The sequence below is a fragment of the Lactuca serriola genome, chromosome 4, assembly GCF_051521515.1.
Source record: "Lactuca serriola cultivar US96UC23 chromosome 4, Lser_US96UC23_V15, whole genome shotgun sequence".
NCBI lineage: Eukaryota > Viridiplantae > Streptophyta > Magnoliopsida > Asterales > Asteraceae > Lactuca > Lactuca serriola.
The window spans coordinates 219497707-219514799 of NC_136411.1; the positions used below are offsets into that span (position 1 = coordinate 219497707).

The window sequence follows — 17093 nt, forward strand, 5'->3', positions numbered from 1 at the left end:
GCTCACTCAAGCCCTTTTGGCAAGTAAACACGAAGATGGGAAACCTGTGTGTGCACACGTCTTAGAGATGAAGTCACACATTGATAGGTTAAGCATGTTTAGTGTCGAGATTTCAAGTGAGTTGGCTGTTGACTGGGTTCTTCAGTCACTTCTTGAATCATATAGTGAGTTCGTTAGATAGTACTATATGATGGATCACGACGTGACCCTCATTAATCTCACCTATTTGCTTATAGCTGTTGAATCAGCAATGATTTGGCGTGCTGATCAAGCAAATTTGTCTGGTGAATCAAACTCCCAAACTTCAAGGGACATTGAAAATGATGACATTGGAGATCCAGAAAAGGTAAACTCTGAGATTGTTCCTTGTGTCATTCCAAAAGAGTCCATTTGCTTTTATTGCCAAAAGAAGGGGCATTGGAGACGAAGTTGCCCTATCTACCTGAGAGATCTAAGAGATGGTAGAGTCTAGTGTTATGACTCCTCCTTGGGTATAAAATCCACTATCTAACTCCATCAAGTTCCTATTCATTGATTCTTAATACATAATGTGATAAGATTACATTTGAATGTTTTGCAAGATCAGAGAAAAGAGAGGAAGCTTGATGGAAAAGCAAGATGAGTCTGATCACGAAGAAATGGATCACCGTCACATGGATTCGAACATCAGATTTTGAGCTTAGAAAGTTATGATAGATTTGTTAGGAATAAATACATAGTTTTTCAGTTGATTTTGCATTGTAAGGACAAGTTTTCCGCTGCTTTTATGAATAAAATAAAATTTTTGGTTTGAATAATTTTATATATCTTTGCAATGAAGTCGTTATGAAAAATTGATGTATTGTTATCAATAATGGATTTGATTCTTAATTATGTCATTTGTGGAAATGTCGAGAATTTGCCAAATGAGGAAAGATTCTCATCGCCCAAGCTTCAATTGGACAGAAACTTGGAGTCATGCAACTTGATTGCGTGATGAATGAGAAACTTCATATTTGGAAATTAGACTAATTCTTTGACAAAGTGTCAAGAGAAGGACTAGGAGATCAAGTACACCAGGTTGTACATTGATCAAGTTCACCACGAGAGTGATAAAGATATTCGTCATGATTTACTAAAGTTTAGTGAATATGGTTATGCTTATAAGATTAAATATAATTCTGAGTTGATTGAAAGAATTTCAATCAATGGCAGAACGAATAAGAAGAATCAAGTAGGCAGAAAGATAAAAGTATCTCTATTCTAAGAAGAAGGGAGAGTAACTTTTATTGTGTTTTATGATAAGTCTTAATGATTAGGAACCATATCTCAATTGATCCTCTAAGTAAGTCTTAGTACATTTGCATGTCTAAGAAGAGGAATCGAGAATTGTGGAAATGGTTAAAATCAAGAAGTCAATCATACTTCGTTCCAACATCAAGTCTTAGGGTTATACTCCAAGATTGTGAATTGAGTGACAAGTCTCAAGAAGGTTTATAACACTCATCAAATGTGGAATTTGGAAAAGTTTTCTTATTCTTGCACATTTAAAATTTGTAAGTTGTGATGTCTTGGATAAGACAAAGACCAACTAGGACAAATTTTGTGAAGTGTTTTGTCTTGATAAGAACCACACTAACTCTTGAATATTTGTTTTGTCGAGGAAAGTTTCCTGACAAGAGAATCGTATATGTCAAGAGGTAAGTGGGAGTTTTAATGATCTTGAAAAAGGTTTCAAGAACTAATCAAGAATAAACCTTATTGATCATCACTAGCACATGACTTGAGGTTTATAACCTATCGTGGATGACATACTCCTTTTCTATGCCATTCCAATTGAATTAATTATGCAAGTGAGTTCTATGAGTTCTCATGTGAATGCATAAAGACATAGCACCTTGATCAATGGAAAGTACATTGATAAGTAAGGATGAGTTGATAAACCACTTGGAAGACATGGTGGGCACTCGTGTTACCATGAGGCAAGAAATCGAGATTGAGAAAGTTCAGTCCATATGAGTTTGGATTTGTCACAAACTTTGGTTTTGACAAATTCACAAGGATAGGAACTTATACACCACAAAATCTAAGTGTCATAAGATTACCTCCTTCATGAAAATGACTGTGAGGAAATGCTTTCACTAAGAGAGATTTTAAGAAGATAGCAATTGTGGAAATTGTATTCTCAAATTCGATTATGGTTACGGCATCCCTTTCCATAGTTCGAATTATGAGATTTGACAATTACTCTGAACATTTGGGACTTAGTGACATAAGTTCTAAATTTGTCAAGACACACATATGAGCTTTCTAAGGCAAAGGTGTATGATTTTAAGAAGCTTTGATAAAGGCTTATCAAAGCATTAGGTATTAGAAATATGAACTTAAGGAATTCAATAAGCATTGTTCTCTGGAAGTTTAATTGTTTTTTGAATACATGTCAAAGCTAGTGGGAGCATAAGTGTTATGCTGGTAAGAAAATAATCATCATGTTAGTGGGAGCATGATTATTATGGTAAAGTATTGCGAGTTAGCAATATTAATTATAGAAAACAAAGATTCACTTTGCAAAGTTGTAATGTTTGAAAAGTTGTTTTGCTATAATTAAGGGAGAGAATATTATACTTCATTTCAAAATTCTAAAGCTTAGATCGAGAAATGTTAATAAATTTAGTCAAGGATATATAGTGTATTCTCAAATTCGATTATGATCACGACATCCCTCTTCATAGATCGAATTGTGAGAACAGGACACATAAAATATTATGGCAGAAGGTTGATAAAGTATCACTTCTTTATGTGAGACATTATGCATCATGTCCAATACGCTTCGGGTATAGGATCGATTGCATATGTTGTAATATTTTACCATTCTAAAATTTTCCAAATGCCTAGGGAATTAAGAGGGAAAAAGGAACTAGAATCGGTTTTGACTAAAATAATTAAACAACTATCAAAGGAAAATCTGAGGTTCACTGAGGATTTGTCGTTTGTGAGTAGTTAGAAGTATAGTACTGAATGGGCTATATTGACATTATTATGAATAGATAAGATTCTATTAAGAATAAGCTGTCATATGGCAAATATGGAAATGTCTCCATATTGGGATTTGGATGTTGAGAGTCTGTGTCTAGATTAGAAACTTTTATGCAAGAAGGATATTCAAAGGAATGTACTTTGAATGTGAGACTTCACGTCTATGGAATTATCTTGTAACAATTTCCGATAGAGTACTTTGTAATTTCATTGGCCAAAGTCTTGGTGACTTTTGTGCTATGACTTTGCAAAAGGATCGTTGCATAAAATGTTAGAATCTAGCATATTCTAGTAGTTGCAAGAACCTTGTGTTCTAACACTAATAATAGGGATTGGGAATTGTGAAATGAGCATCATTGGAAAGGTTTTTCAATTGATTTATTTCACAAAGTATGGACCATAGGAAACCAAAGTGTGCATGCTTGGAGCATGGGACAATTGTGGTTATAATTCAAGTAATAAGTTGATTTTCTGAAACTATAAGCAATGAATAATGAGTAATCAATATGGTGTTTAAATAAAAGTGTTTTTATTTACGCTCAAAAGCTTTGGGGCCATATAGGATTAATATTATTATTGCGTTTCACTTTGCATGTTTTGACTTCCCGAATAATAAGATTATTCAAACTCCACAGTTGCTCATACTTTTGGAAATAAGTAGTGAATCAAGACTGTCATGAACTGGATTGTAGATTGTCTAAGGATAGACATGGCAATAGATTTGTTGCAATGTTCATGAGTACTCAGAAATTGAGATTTGAGTATTGGATAAACCCACGCTCAGAGTATGACTTCATGGAATTCATCACGAGTAGTACTGAGACGATAATATCTATGATCTTGAAATAGAGATATATGAGTTGTAATTTGCAAGTCGGCTATACATTGGTGATATGAAAACGCATCAGTAACTTGGTGTTATAAAACATATTGTCATGTATGGTTTGATGAGTAAAAGATACAAGCATATGAGTCAATGTTTATTCGTTCCTTTTGCCCTAACGGGAAAATCGATATCTGTGGGCCCCTCGATGATTTGGTGTTGACTTATGTGCTGGGCCCAGCCAGGACTGAATTGATGTGTTCGATTAGAAGTCCTATATCATCACAAATCAGAAATCCGGAAACATAGATTCTGGACAAAGAGATTGATTGTATTTCATGTCTTATGTCTGGGGATATCTTGCAGAATGAAGGATTATATGATCACTTATCTTAGGACTCGTAACTGACTGGGTCAGAATTCGGCAGCAGCTTTTTGGAAGCTACAATTTGCTGGTCAAATTTATAAGGCATACTAGCAATTATAGTTACAGACTTATCCAAGTGGCAGACTGTTGGATTAGGTGTCTAAGCCCATAACTATAATTGGTATGTACTTGAATTGATAGCAGCACAGTCCTTTTGGGTTGCCCTCAAACCTAGCAACCGGACAAGGAAATTATGAAAGGAGAGATATTAATTTATTATAATATTAATAAATTAATATAAATGAATTTATTAATATGTTAAAAGATTAATATATTAATAAGAAATCATTTTGTTTAATTAATTGTTAGCCAGAAATTAATCAGAATTAATTTTGGGGTTAAAAGAATTAATTATAAAGTGCAGGGACTAGTTTGCAATTATCTAATAGTTGAGTGGAAGGCTCCAGAACCTCCTTGGAAGGAGGTGGACGAAATCTATAGGGGAAACCCTAAGGATTTCGTCCAAGGGGGCTTGGATAAGGCCTTTGGCTTTGCTTAGGCCCTAAGCAAGGAGCATTAGGGTTTTTCCTAAACCCTAGATCCCTCAACTATATAAGGAGCCTCCTGGTTCACATTTTGGTCACTCTTTCTTTGGAAGAAACCCTTAGGGCCGAAAATTGCATACTCCCTCTCTCTCCTTCTACTTTCCTTCTTGCTAGTTTGGGTGTGATTCCATTAGAGGCATTACACTTGTGGTGCTAAGCTTCCAAGAAGATCAAGATCAAGATCAAGGGAATTATCAATTGTTTACTATAACAATTGAAAGGTATGTAATTACTAAACCCTAGTTTGTTAATTTTGATATTAGCCTCTCTCCTCTAGGGTTCTTGTTTTGCAATTCAAAGTTGTATGTTCAATAGATAAAACATAGATCCAAAGTAGGTTGCATGTGAACTTAGGAATTGTTTTCTAGTTTATTTGTTTTACATAAAACCCATCAAATTCGGGATTTTGTTGCTGTTTTGTCTTGGATTGATACCTAAATCATTTCATTATGTAAAAATCCGAATTTTAACTTAATTTAATGATTTTCCTTGACATAAATAAAGATAATTTCAAATCTTTTAAATATTGATTATTTATATGATAAATATTTGACTATTTAAGATTATTTGGTAATTATCTAATGACTAAAATTGGATTAGGTCAAATATAGATAATTATGAAATTAATTGTTTAATTTGAATTATTTGTTATTTGATCACTATCGTTTGAAAAGTTCAATTTCTATCCCGAAGTTTTGAAATTTGAATTTTGTGGTTAATAGTTTAATTTAGAAGAATTTAAATTTCAACCCCTAGAGTTTTACAAGTTTAAAATTCAACCCTATACTATTATATTATTAAAAGCTTAATAAATATATAAGTTAGATTAAAATGCTAGTCTTACCGTTAGTAGGCCTCATTCACAAAGCCGGTCTATAAGGTGGATATAAGGTTGTTGCCTATAAAATGGCGCTTAATGGGTGTACACTCACACCTACCGCTTGCTTGATCGGTGGAGGGTCATTAGCCGAACAGGTAGGATAGGGCAACTCTCTCTCCTCATTAATAAGTATAATGAATCTATAAAGTAACTAAACTATTTTATAAAATTTCCAATCTTAGTTACTTTAGGAAAAGTGAATTGATGCAATCCCATGAAATTGCACTTTGCACCCTTGCTAAGAAGTTAGTGGAGCGTGTGTGGTTTACCGGCACACTAATTGGTTCTAAGCAAAGGTGGCAAAGGGTGATTCATTTTTTATCATAGTTCGATGGAGCGTGTGTGGTTTACCGGCACATTGAATAGATGATTGTAACAATGAAGGCACCATGTAGATTTACATGGTAATTCACACCCGCTTTGTGATCCTCTGTATCCCAGTCACAAACTAGAGGGGCATATCGAGATTTAAACATGCCATTGAAAGGTTCAATGAATCTCTAAAATCTAGGAATTCTCAATAAAACTTAAAGTTATGTTTTCGTGGTGAAGAATTAGTGAATCATCATTCACTTACCTCCAAATTATTTGCATGATTGGATTACGGCATCCCTTTTCTAATATGTGAATAATGTTGTTGGGTCCTAGCCCTAATTTTTCATTTTGGGTGTTTAATTAGGGATCCAAAATTCTAATCAAACTTTGTCCTTTCTATTTGTAGATGTCGAACGCAAACAACGATGCTGCCAACTCATTCACCTTAATGAGTCTTTGCCAAAAGGTGACCTTCGATGGTACCAACTTTAGCGAATGGATAAGATACATTCGCACCACTGCACGCTATGAGGACAAAGAGTATGTCCTCAACGAAAAGCTCGAGAAGGTCAACCCAGAAATCGCTACTCCCGAAGAGATGGTTGTCTTTGAGACACACGAACGTGATGCAACGAAAGTACATTGCATCATGATAGCCACTATGAACCAAGAATTCCAAAAGTCCTATGAGGACATGTATCCGTATGAAATGCATCAAGACTTGATGGAGAGGTACCACCAAAGCACGAGGCAAGAGCACTACGAGATCATCACTAATATGATCACCGCCAAGATGGGAAATGGAGAATCGTTGACTGTGCACTTGCAAAAGATGCAACGATATGTTGATCGTCCTCGCAAGTTAAATGTTAACTGTGGGGAGGATTTGGCCATCGACATTGTTCTTCATTCCTTGCCTTCATGCTACAACCAATTTAGGATGACCTACCACATGAACAAGGAAGAGGTCACCCTAAGCAAACTCCAAGGACTCCTAAGGACTGCTGAGAGCAACCTAAAGGACAAGTCTGTTGCACCAACCGCTGCCCCTATTTTGGCTATAGGGCAGGGAAGGGGCAAGAAGAGGAAGGCTCCTTCAAAGAGCCACCGCAAAGGAAAGTCCCAAGATGTTTCCTCTTCTAGTGGGACCAAAGTTGATCCCGCTAAGCCCAACCCTAACCCGAAGGAGGCATAGTGCCATCATTGCCACAAGATAGGGCATTAGAAGAGAAGCTGCCCGGAATATCTGCAAGCCATCAAGGAGGGAAAGATCAAGCCATCTTTTGCAGGTATATACACAATTAAATCTAGTAATTCATCTCACACTATTTCTTGGGTTCTTGATACAGGATGTGGTTACCACATTTGTTCAGATTTGCAGGGACTAAGAAGAAATAGAGATGTGGAGCAAGGAAGAATAAATCTAATCATGGGAAACAGAAGATCGTCGCCTGTCACCAAGATTGGAGTGTATTCTTTAGTGCTTAGTAATGGATTAGGTCTAGATTTAAATAATTGTTGCTACTCGCCTGATATGGCAAGAAACATCATTTCATTTCATGGTTTGTTTAGATAGGGATTTAGATATTTGTTTAATAATATGAATGGTTCTATTTATGCTTATCTAAATGGTGTTTTATACTTTGAAGCAATGCCTTGTAATGGAATTTATGAGACTGTTATGGTTGTAGATAACCTAGGAAATGATGTGTTATGTATAGATTCTTCCAATAGTATGGATAAGGCATCTTTGTGGCATTGTCGTCTTGGACATGTCAACAAGAAGCGCATAGCCCAACTCCAAAAGGATGGAGTGTTGGAGTCATTCGACCTTAGGGAAGATGACACGTGCGAATCTTGTTTACTTGGAAAGATGACCAAGTCACCCTTCACTGGCACTTGTGAAAGGGGTGAGGGTTTATTGGATCTCATACATACCGATGTATGTGGGCCCTTTTGATCCACCACAAAGGATGGAAACCGCTTCTACGTGACTTTCAGCGATGATTATAGTAGATATGAGTATATTTACTTAATCAAACACAAGTCTGAAACGTTTGAAAAGTTCAAAGAGTTCAAGAATGAAGTGGAGAATCAATTGGCCAGGAAAATCAAGATGCTTCGATCCGATCGAGGAGGAGAGTACCTAAGTCTTGAATTCCACGACCATCTCAAGGAATGTGGAATAGTTTCACAATTGACGCCACCTAGGACACCGCAGTTAAACGGTGTAGCAGAAAGGCGCAATCAAACCTTGTTGGACATGGTTCGTTCTATGATGAGTCGTGCTTCACTACCTATCTCATTTTGGGGGTATGCCTTAGAGACTGCCGCCCATATCCTTAACCGAGTCCCTGCAAAGAAGGTTGCCAAAACACCTCACGAGATGTGGACAGGGAAAGCTCCCTTGTTGGCACATATCAAGGTTTGGGGTTGTGAAGTTTTCGTAAGACGATAAACTCATGACAAGCTCGAACCTCGTAATGAGCGATGTATTTTCATCGGCTACCCGCAAAAATCCTTTGGATATCTCTTCTATAGACCGAGTGACAGTGTGGTCTTCATTGCGAGGAGAGGGGTTTTCTGAGAGAGAGAACTCATAAGCCAAGGAGACAGTGGGAGGCAAATCGATCTTGAAGAGATTCAAGAGTCGAATGATGAAGGAACCTCTACCGCTGGCGCTCAACCCGAGGAGGAAACTCCGGTTGAACCCATTGACGAGTCATTACCTCTTAGACGTTCCGAAAGAATTAGAGTTCAACCCCATTTTTATGGTTTTCATATTACTACCGAAGGGGAAACGTATATTAGTGATGGTACACTAATAAATCTAGATGAACCTAATAGCTATAAGGAAGCCATGACAGGCTCAGAGTCTGAAAAATGGAAAGAGGCAATGGACAGTGAGATTCAGTCCATGTATGACAACCAAGTTTGGAATTTGGTTGACAATGTGCCCGGACATAAGACGGTTGGGTGCAAATGGATCTTCAAGAAGAAGACCGACATGGATGGGAATGTGCACACGTACAAGGCGCGATTGGTTGTGAAGGGCTTTACTCAAACTCCCGGAGTTGACTATGATGAGACCTTCTCACCAGTTGCGAAGATAAATTCTATTAGAGTGATGCTAGCTATTGCCGCATTTCATGATTATGAGATATGGCAAATGGATGTCAAGACTGCTTTCCTTAATGGGAAGTTGGCTGAGGATGTTTACATGGCTCAGCCAGAGGGTTTTGTCGATCCAAAGCATCCGAATAGAGTGTGCAAGCTTGAGAAGTCCATTTATGGACTTAAGCAGGCGTCTCGCAGATGGAATCTTTGCTTTGATGAGAAAGTCAAAGAGTTTGGATTTGTATGAAGCGAAGATGAATCATGTGTATATGTCAAAGCCAGTGGGAGCATAGTTAGCTTTCTCGTTTTGTATGTCGATGGCATACTGCTCATAGGAAACGACGTCCCGACTCTACAGAAGGTAAAGTCCTGGCTCGGGAAGTGCTTCGCTATGAAGGACCTCGGAGAGGCTTCCTATATTTTGGGAATAAGGATAGTGAGAGAAAGAAGTAAGAGACTAATAGGACTTAGTCAGAATACTTACTTAGATAAGGTACTAAAACGTTTTAGTATGGAAAACTCGAAGAAAAGAGAACTACCGATACAGAGTAATACCAAGTTGAGAAAGACTCAAAGTCCGAATACCGAAGCCGAGATAGCTGAGATGAGCCGAGTACCTTACGCTTTTGCAGTTGGCTCGATCATGTATGCTATGACTTGTACTCGACCTGATGTGGCCTTCGCTTTAAGCATGGTCAGTAGATACCAAGGGAATCCTGGTAGAGCGCATTGGATTGCGGTCAAGAACATTCTTAAGTACCTTCGGAGGACCAAGGAATGGTTTCTAGTCCTCATAGGGAGTGATGAATTAAAGGTGCGCGGGTACAATGACGCCAGTTTCCAGACCGATAGGGACAACTACCGTTCGCAGTCGGGATGGGTCTTTACCCTTAATGGAGGAGCGGTAACTTGGAAAAGTTCCAAACAGGAAACTGTAGTTGATTCAACGTGCGAATCCGAGTACATTGCAGCGAGCGAAGCGTCAAAGGAGGCAATATGGTTGAAGAACTTCATTGGCGACCTTGGAGTTGTGCCTGTTATAAAGGAGCCCATGGAAATTTTTTGTGATAATGAAGGAGCGGTTGCCTTGACCAAGGAACCGAGGGATCATGGTAGATCTCGACATATCGACAGAAAATATCACTTTATTAGGCATCGAGTAGAAGAAGGACACCTCGTGGTTAAGAGGATATCATCAAAAGATAACCCAGCAAATCTGCTTACGAAGGGACTGAGTAGGGTTAAGCACTTGCAGCATGCTAGGAGTATTGGGCTGAGGGATGATATTAGTTTAGATTAGATAGTATTAGAAATGTGTAATAGATAAATGTAATTGACATTTGATGATTAAATAAAGGAGTATTATTTATAAGTATTGTTACTGTCTTATGTTAATTGTTTAGCTATTGTTTCACTTTGCATGTTTTGACTTCCAGAATAATTAAGTTTATTAAGAATAATCGAATTATTCAAACAGTCCACAATCGTTCATATGTTGGAAGTAGGTATGAATGAAGATTGTCATGAATTGGTGTGTAGATTGTCTAAATGGTATTAGACATAGCAAAGGGTTGCTGCAACGTTCATGAGTGCTTATGAACAAGTTTTTAGCATTGGAATAAACTCGCGCTTGCTGGAATCATTTTGGAATGATCGCAAGACGATAATATCATATGGTCTTAAAACCTAGATATATGGTTTATTATTTACTAATTGGTTGTATATTGATAATGCGAAACCGCATCAGTAAATTGATGTCGTAAAACGCATTGTTGTGTATAGTTGGTTAGTCGATAAGTAAATGCATATAAGTTGAAGTTTAACTATTACTTTTATTCTAAGAGGGTAAAAGCGATATCACGGCCGCTCGATGATTTGATTTGACTTATGTGTCGGGCCCAGTCAAGACTGAATTGATGTGTTCAATTAAGTTCTATGTCAAATAAATCTGAGATCGAGGAAATAGTTGTTGGACAATGAGTATGACAATGTCTCATAAAATCGTCTGCACGATATCAAAACAGAGGGTTGTATGATCCCTTATCTAAAGGACAGGTTACTGATAAGATCAGAGTTAACAGCGTCTTTGAGAGCTACGATTGCTAATCGGATTGTGTTTGCGTTTATAGTTACTAGACTTATCCAAGTGGGAGACTATTGGATTAGTGTCTAAGGCTGTAACTATATTTGGTAAGTACTTGACCCGATTGTGCATGGTCCTTTTGGGTTGCCTTCACCATAGCAACTTGACAGGGTGATTTATAGAGAAGAGATATTATAATTAATATATTATAAGAATAATATATTAAAAGAATAATAATATTATTTGATTAATATAAGTCATAAATTAATTAGGAATTAATTTGGTGACTTAAAGAGATTAATTGAATAAAGGGGTATAAACTGTCAAATGTATGAAAGTTGTATTTTGAGCTGATAATCCTTATGGATATAGGGTTGGACAATTTTAGGGATATAGATCACCTAGAAATCGTCCAAAGCCTTATCTAGGAAGGGATTTGGATTGCTTTGAGGCTAAGTTATCCAATTAGGGTTTAAGGGTGAAACCGTAGGAGCTCACGGTATAAATAGACCCATAGGGTTGAGGAAATCGACCACCATTGTGATTGGAGAAACCCTAGAGCCGACTTCCCTCTTCCTCATCTCTCTCAAGTCACCTTCTTGCTAGTTGGTGTTTGTAAGCCATTAGAGGTGTGACATTTGTGACTCTTAGCTCCAAGAAGAAGAAGGTTTCAAGCAAGTAACTCAAGGTATTATTCTAGATCTCTTTTCATATGTTTTGTTCTTAGATCTAGCCATGAAAGTCTTGGAATTATCGCATGTTCAATTAGTGAAACCTAGATCCAAGCTATAGGGTTGTATGTGCACATAGGTAAAGTTCTTATGTCCAAAACCCATCATGTGTTACAATAATCCAAAAACGAAGAAAATATAAAAATGAATTAGTATAACCAACTTACAAATTAAAAGCTCTATAATAGCATATCTTCAAAAGTGGTCATAAGACCTCAACCCAACACAAAAACCTTTAATTTTGTTTTCTTTCTGAAATTTGTGTGCGTGCCTTACCAAAAAATTGGTCTTTTTATATTAAACTTTTCACTAAATTCTAATTAAATATAATATAAATTATAAAACTTTTGCGTGTTAAATCATAATTATGAAAACTTTTAAGTTGCATTAGTTAAAAAATAAGGTTTCAAATGAATGTGGTTTGAGAAAGTTAAAAATAAAAAAATTTTAAATGCATGAGATTCACGAGAAAATGTTAAGTTTATAAATATGTATCATATTTATATTAAACCAACCATACACGCCAAACCATCACTATATTTGATCATCAAGTTGTTTGTAGATAATGAATTTTATAGCTAATTTCTTTTTCTTTTTTAAAAAAACAAATCTTTCAGCTTTATAATTGTCTCACCAGATATCAGCAGATATCAGCTGAGGCTAACCTAAACACATGTTCTTTTGCACAACTTGAAAAGTGACTATTTCCAACCATTGTACTGTTTTGTACTCTCTAAAAAAATTAAAATAAATAAATAAGCCACTTTACCAAAGTTAGCGATTTCAGCGATTTTGTACTTTGGTGATAAAAAAAATCCCATTAAATCTATGTCTAAGATCACTTAGGTAATGGGTCTTTTTTTTTAAAAAAAAAAAAACCTTTTTAGATCTTTTATTGTTTTGTGACGCAACATACGTACAACACTTTTCATCTCGCAACTGTTTATTTTTAAGAAGTCTTCGGAATAAAAAAAACATATAAACGTGTTCTATTTGGGGCAGCACTTGTTTTGCCACTTCCAACCTCTTATTTTTTTTTTCTTGCTGAAATTTTGATAAATTTGATTATATATTCTTGAAATCTTGTTGAATTCTTGTTTCACCTTTTTTTTCATTTTCTTTTTGTTTATTCTTGCTAAATGATTTTTTTTTTCGTTTTTTTGTATTGCATAATGATAATTTTTTGCTAGAATATCATTATTTTTTTACTGTAATATCATAAATTTTTGTTAAAATATCATATATTATTAAATTTTCTGTATTAAAAACTTATTTTCATTATATAAAATAGTTTATTTTATTCTTTTAATATTTACAGCAACATGTTAATAAATAAACACGATTTTTATTACTGTTTGCAGCCATTTGGTCTACATTTTCTCCTATAGTGGATTATAGAGATGATCAAGATTTATTAACTTTTGCTTCCAAAAAAACAAAAAGACACCTTACTTTTTTCACAACTATCATCATAACAAAAAAAAAACACTCATTCACTCCAACCAACAACCCTTTTAGTTCTAATATAATCATATAACTTAATGTACAACAAAGAACAAAGTTCCAAGAGTTTCAACAAGAACACAAACAACTCTCTTATCTCCTTTATGGGGTGGGAGTGAAAAAAAAACACACACACATCTATTTACATAAACAGAGATTGTTTTGCATTCAACAACATAAACTAGAAATGCATCATCTCCCAATCTCCCCTGTTTATTAAACTCATAACAACTGTAACTGTGTAACATTAAGATACGTAGCCACAACTTACAACATTACCTCAGAATTAGCAGCAGCCACAGCTTCAGGATGATAATGAATCATCTCCTTCCACATCATCTCTCTTATCATCTCCTCCCCCCAATCCTCATCAATATCCAAATCCACCGGAACTTGAGCCTGAGGATCCGTATTCGGATCATAAAGCTGCGACATATAAGGATGACGAAGCGCATCCACCACACTAATCCTCTTCGAAGGATCAAAAACCAACATCTTCTGCAACAGATCTATCGCTAACGGATGCGCATGAGGATAAAGCCTTGAAAACGAAGTCCCAGGTGAAAAAGGAAGCGACTTTATGTAATTTCTCGCTTTTGGGTTATCGATAAACTCGATATTATCTTCTCTTTGACTTCCGAGTATGTTGACAATCAATTTCAACTGGTTTAAACACTCTGTTCCTGGAAATAAGGGTTTTCTGCCCAAAAGTTCAGCGAAGATGCATCCAACTGACCATACGTCAATGGAGGTGTCGTAGTTGTCGCAACAGAGAAGAAGCTCCGGAGCTCGATACCAACGGGTGACTACGTATTCGGTCATGAATTGGTCTTTACCGGTGTTTGTACGTGCTAACCCAAAATCGCATATTTTTAGGTCGCAATTTGCGTTTATGAGGAGGTTTCCGGGCTTTAAGTCGCGATGGAGGATGTTTACTGAGTGTAGATACTTCAAGCCTCGCAACAACTGAGAAAAAAAATAATTTTGTATTATTTAAAAATTGTATATATATTTAGATCCCATTTTTTATGTAGCACGGTGTATTTGGTGTGTATTTGACCATAATTTTTGTCTTGCCTAAAAGGGGTTTGCTAAAAAACACTTAATTTTACCATATAGACCCTACTTAGTTTTTGAAGTAATTTTATCGGTTTAAATTGCATGTTTTTCGAAAGAACTGATTATAAGTAGTTAATTATAGGTTGATTTTTGTTAAATAGGTCAATATGATAAAGAGTTGAGTAGGGTGTCAACGTGATAATGAGATCTAGGGTGTCAATTTAAGAGCATACACCTAAAAAGGTGGGACATTATAGTTTATTGAAATTATGTTTGAAATTATGACATCAGAACAAAAATTGCAATTTTTTGTCATGTTCTAAAAAGGTGAAACAAGGTGGGACATTGCAGTGTATATTAGACTTTAGCTTGATGTCAATAAGACAAAAACTGTAATTTTTTTAGTCGTACCTAAAATCGTCGAACAAGGTGAGACATGGACTCGTTATCTCGTATGTTTAAAAGACGTAAATGTCCTTCTCATCTGATCACAAAATTAACTATAAAAAAATGACGAGTCAATTCTAGTCTTATCCTGTCCAATGTTATCTCGTATACACACACAGGACAAAACAAAACATAACAGAACTAGACAGACCGGAGAAGTTTCTAGGGCTAATGAGATGAGGAGGGTATCAAGTCTTTTGCATAAAGGAGAAATCAAGTGCGACTCTATGTCTCACCTTTGGATAGGACAAAAACTTATAAATTTTGTCCTACCAACATAAATTTTAGTCCTAGTTCAATATATACTGAACTAGGACTAGAATTTATTAAATATATGTCATACACAGTACATCCTATTCTGTCGTATCATGTTATAAGGCAGACCAATCATTCAATTACCTGGAAGAGGAAGTATTGGCAGTGATCATTGCTAAGCGCTTGAGACGATTTAATAATCTGATGCAAATCTGTATCCATAAGCTCATAAACCAAATAAACATCTTTAAAACTTCTCCTTTGAATGGGCACCATAACATCTACCAAACGAATAACATTTTCGTGTCTAAGATGTCGAAGAAGTTTGAGTTCACGCAAAGTTCTGAGTGCATCAATTCGGTTATCAAAGGCATTGTGTATCTTCTTTATTGCTACTTTCTCATTGGTTTCACGATTAACAGAAGAACAAACAATCCCATATGCACCTCGACCAATTGGCTTGATTGGAACATATTTTGTATCGATTTCAAACAACGCTTTCCACATAGAAAAGTAATGCTTCCCTTCGGATTTAATCCCATTTGGTGGGTCAACTGGAGTCGCCATTTTTCTTCATCAAGATCATAGAAAGTCAATAGTGAGATTGTGAGAATGAGATTTTAAGAGGGTATGAATGATAAATTGATAAAAAGATAAAAACCCACAAAAATCGGTTATTGATTCATTGAGGATTGAAGTCGTTGACCATGTTTATTGATTTATTCGTTCATAACAAATAATTAGGATTTTCAGAACAAGAACAAGAATTAAATCATATCAAGTACAACAACTATTAACCAAAAGAAGTCCTAAAGAGATGCACGCACATTTCCTGATTCGGGTATTGAAAAAACTATGAATATCATGAAAGAAATTACCTTTAATAGCAATAAATTCAGGGAAAACAAAAATTGAAAACCTAAAAGCATACCTCCTTTGTACGAAAAGCTTAACCTTTAGTCCAATTTCTTCAATTCAATTTTCGCAAGACACAGAAGCTCGATGAATTCTAGTAAAACATGAACTTTCGTCTTCAATTTCATACCCAATTCAACTTGAAGGAAGATCAAGAACTTGTCACAGTTATTATCTAACAAAATTGAGCCTTGTTCCTGCGATTCACTGTTACAATTCAAAAACCCAATTCGATTCGAGCATTATAGCATCATAATATCACTTAAATTGGCTGATTGGAAGTGATCGGAGGGTCTGATCTTGTAATTCAATGCATCTATCGTGAGTAGAAAGAGAAAGATAAGAAAGAAAAAGAAGAGATCTATTGGATCTGTGGAAAAGACACACACACGCAAAATAGAGTGTGATTCGTTATCTGGATGTGATCAGAGGCCGCATGGGCAGTGTCTGGATGGACCAGTGAAGAAGAAGGGCGGGGGAGAGAGAGGGGTGATGAAGAGAGTGGAGACCAAAAATATATAAAAGGAAAATTAAAAGATAAAAACATATAAATATCGCTCGGTCTTTCTTTTCCGATACTTAAAATATCCCAACTTCACAGTTAGCTACAACTTTTTTATATACATATAAATATGTTTGTACAAAAAGTAAAATTGAAACAAAGTTGGTAATTTAAAGCACAAAACTAAAAATCAAAATGGTAGCGGAAAGGTTAAAGCTTAAAGTTACAATATAGTATTTATGTAGAAATAGTAAATGGATTCTAACTCAATGATATTAGGAATTAAGAATAGTCAATAAAAAACAATTTGTATAGAAATATTCGATAAAAATCTTGTAGTTTTAAATTACAAGTTTTGGTTTAAAACAAATTTAAACTCATATTTCTTGTTTTTTTTTTAATTTGAGTTTTTTAAAAGCAAAAAAAAAAAGTTAAAAATTTTAAAAAATTTTAAAAACTTATTATCGAACATATCT

At 35.6% G+C, this 17093-nt stretch overlaps 1 protein-coding gene across 1 annotated transcript; it reads right to left on the reverse strand.

Moving 5' to 3' along the window:
• Window positions 1–13448: 13448 nt before the first annotated feature.
• Window positions 13449–16631, reverse strand: LOC145103296 (mitogen-activated protein kinase homolog NTF3). The gene is made up of 3 exons (XM_079040850.1): window positions 16132–16631; window positions 15345–15771; window positions 13449–14405 (listed from the first exon to the last, which is right to left on the reverse strand). The coding sequence occupies exons 2-3, from the start codon at window positions 15765–15767 to the stop codon at window positions 13707–13709; spliced, it is 1122 nt and encodes a 373-aa protein (XP_078896976.1). The 5' UTR covers window positions 15768–15771; window positions 16132–16631; the 3' UTR covers window positions 13449–13706.
• Window positions 16632–17093: the final 462 nt, after the last annotated feature.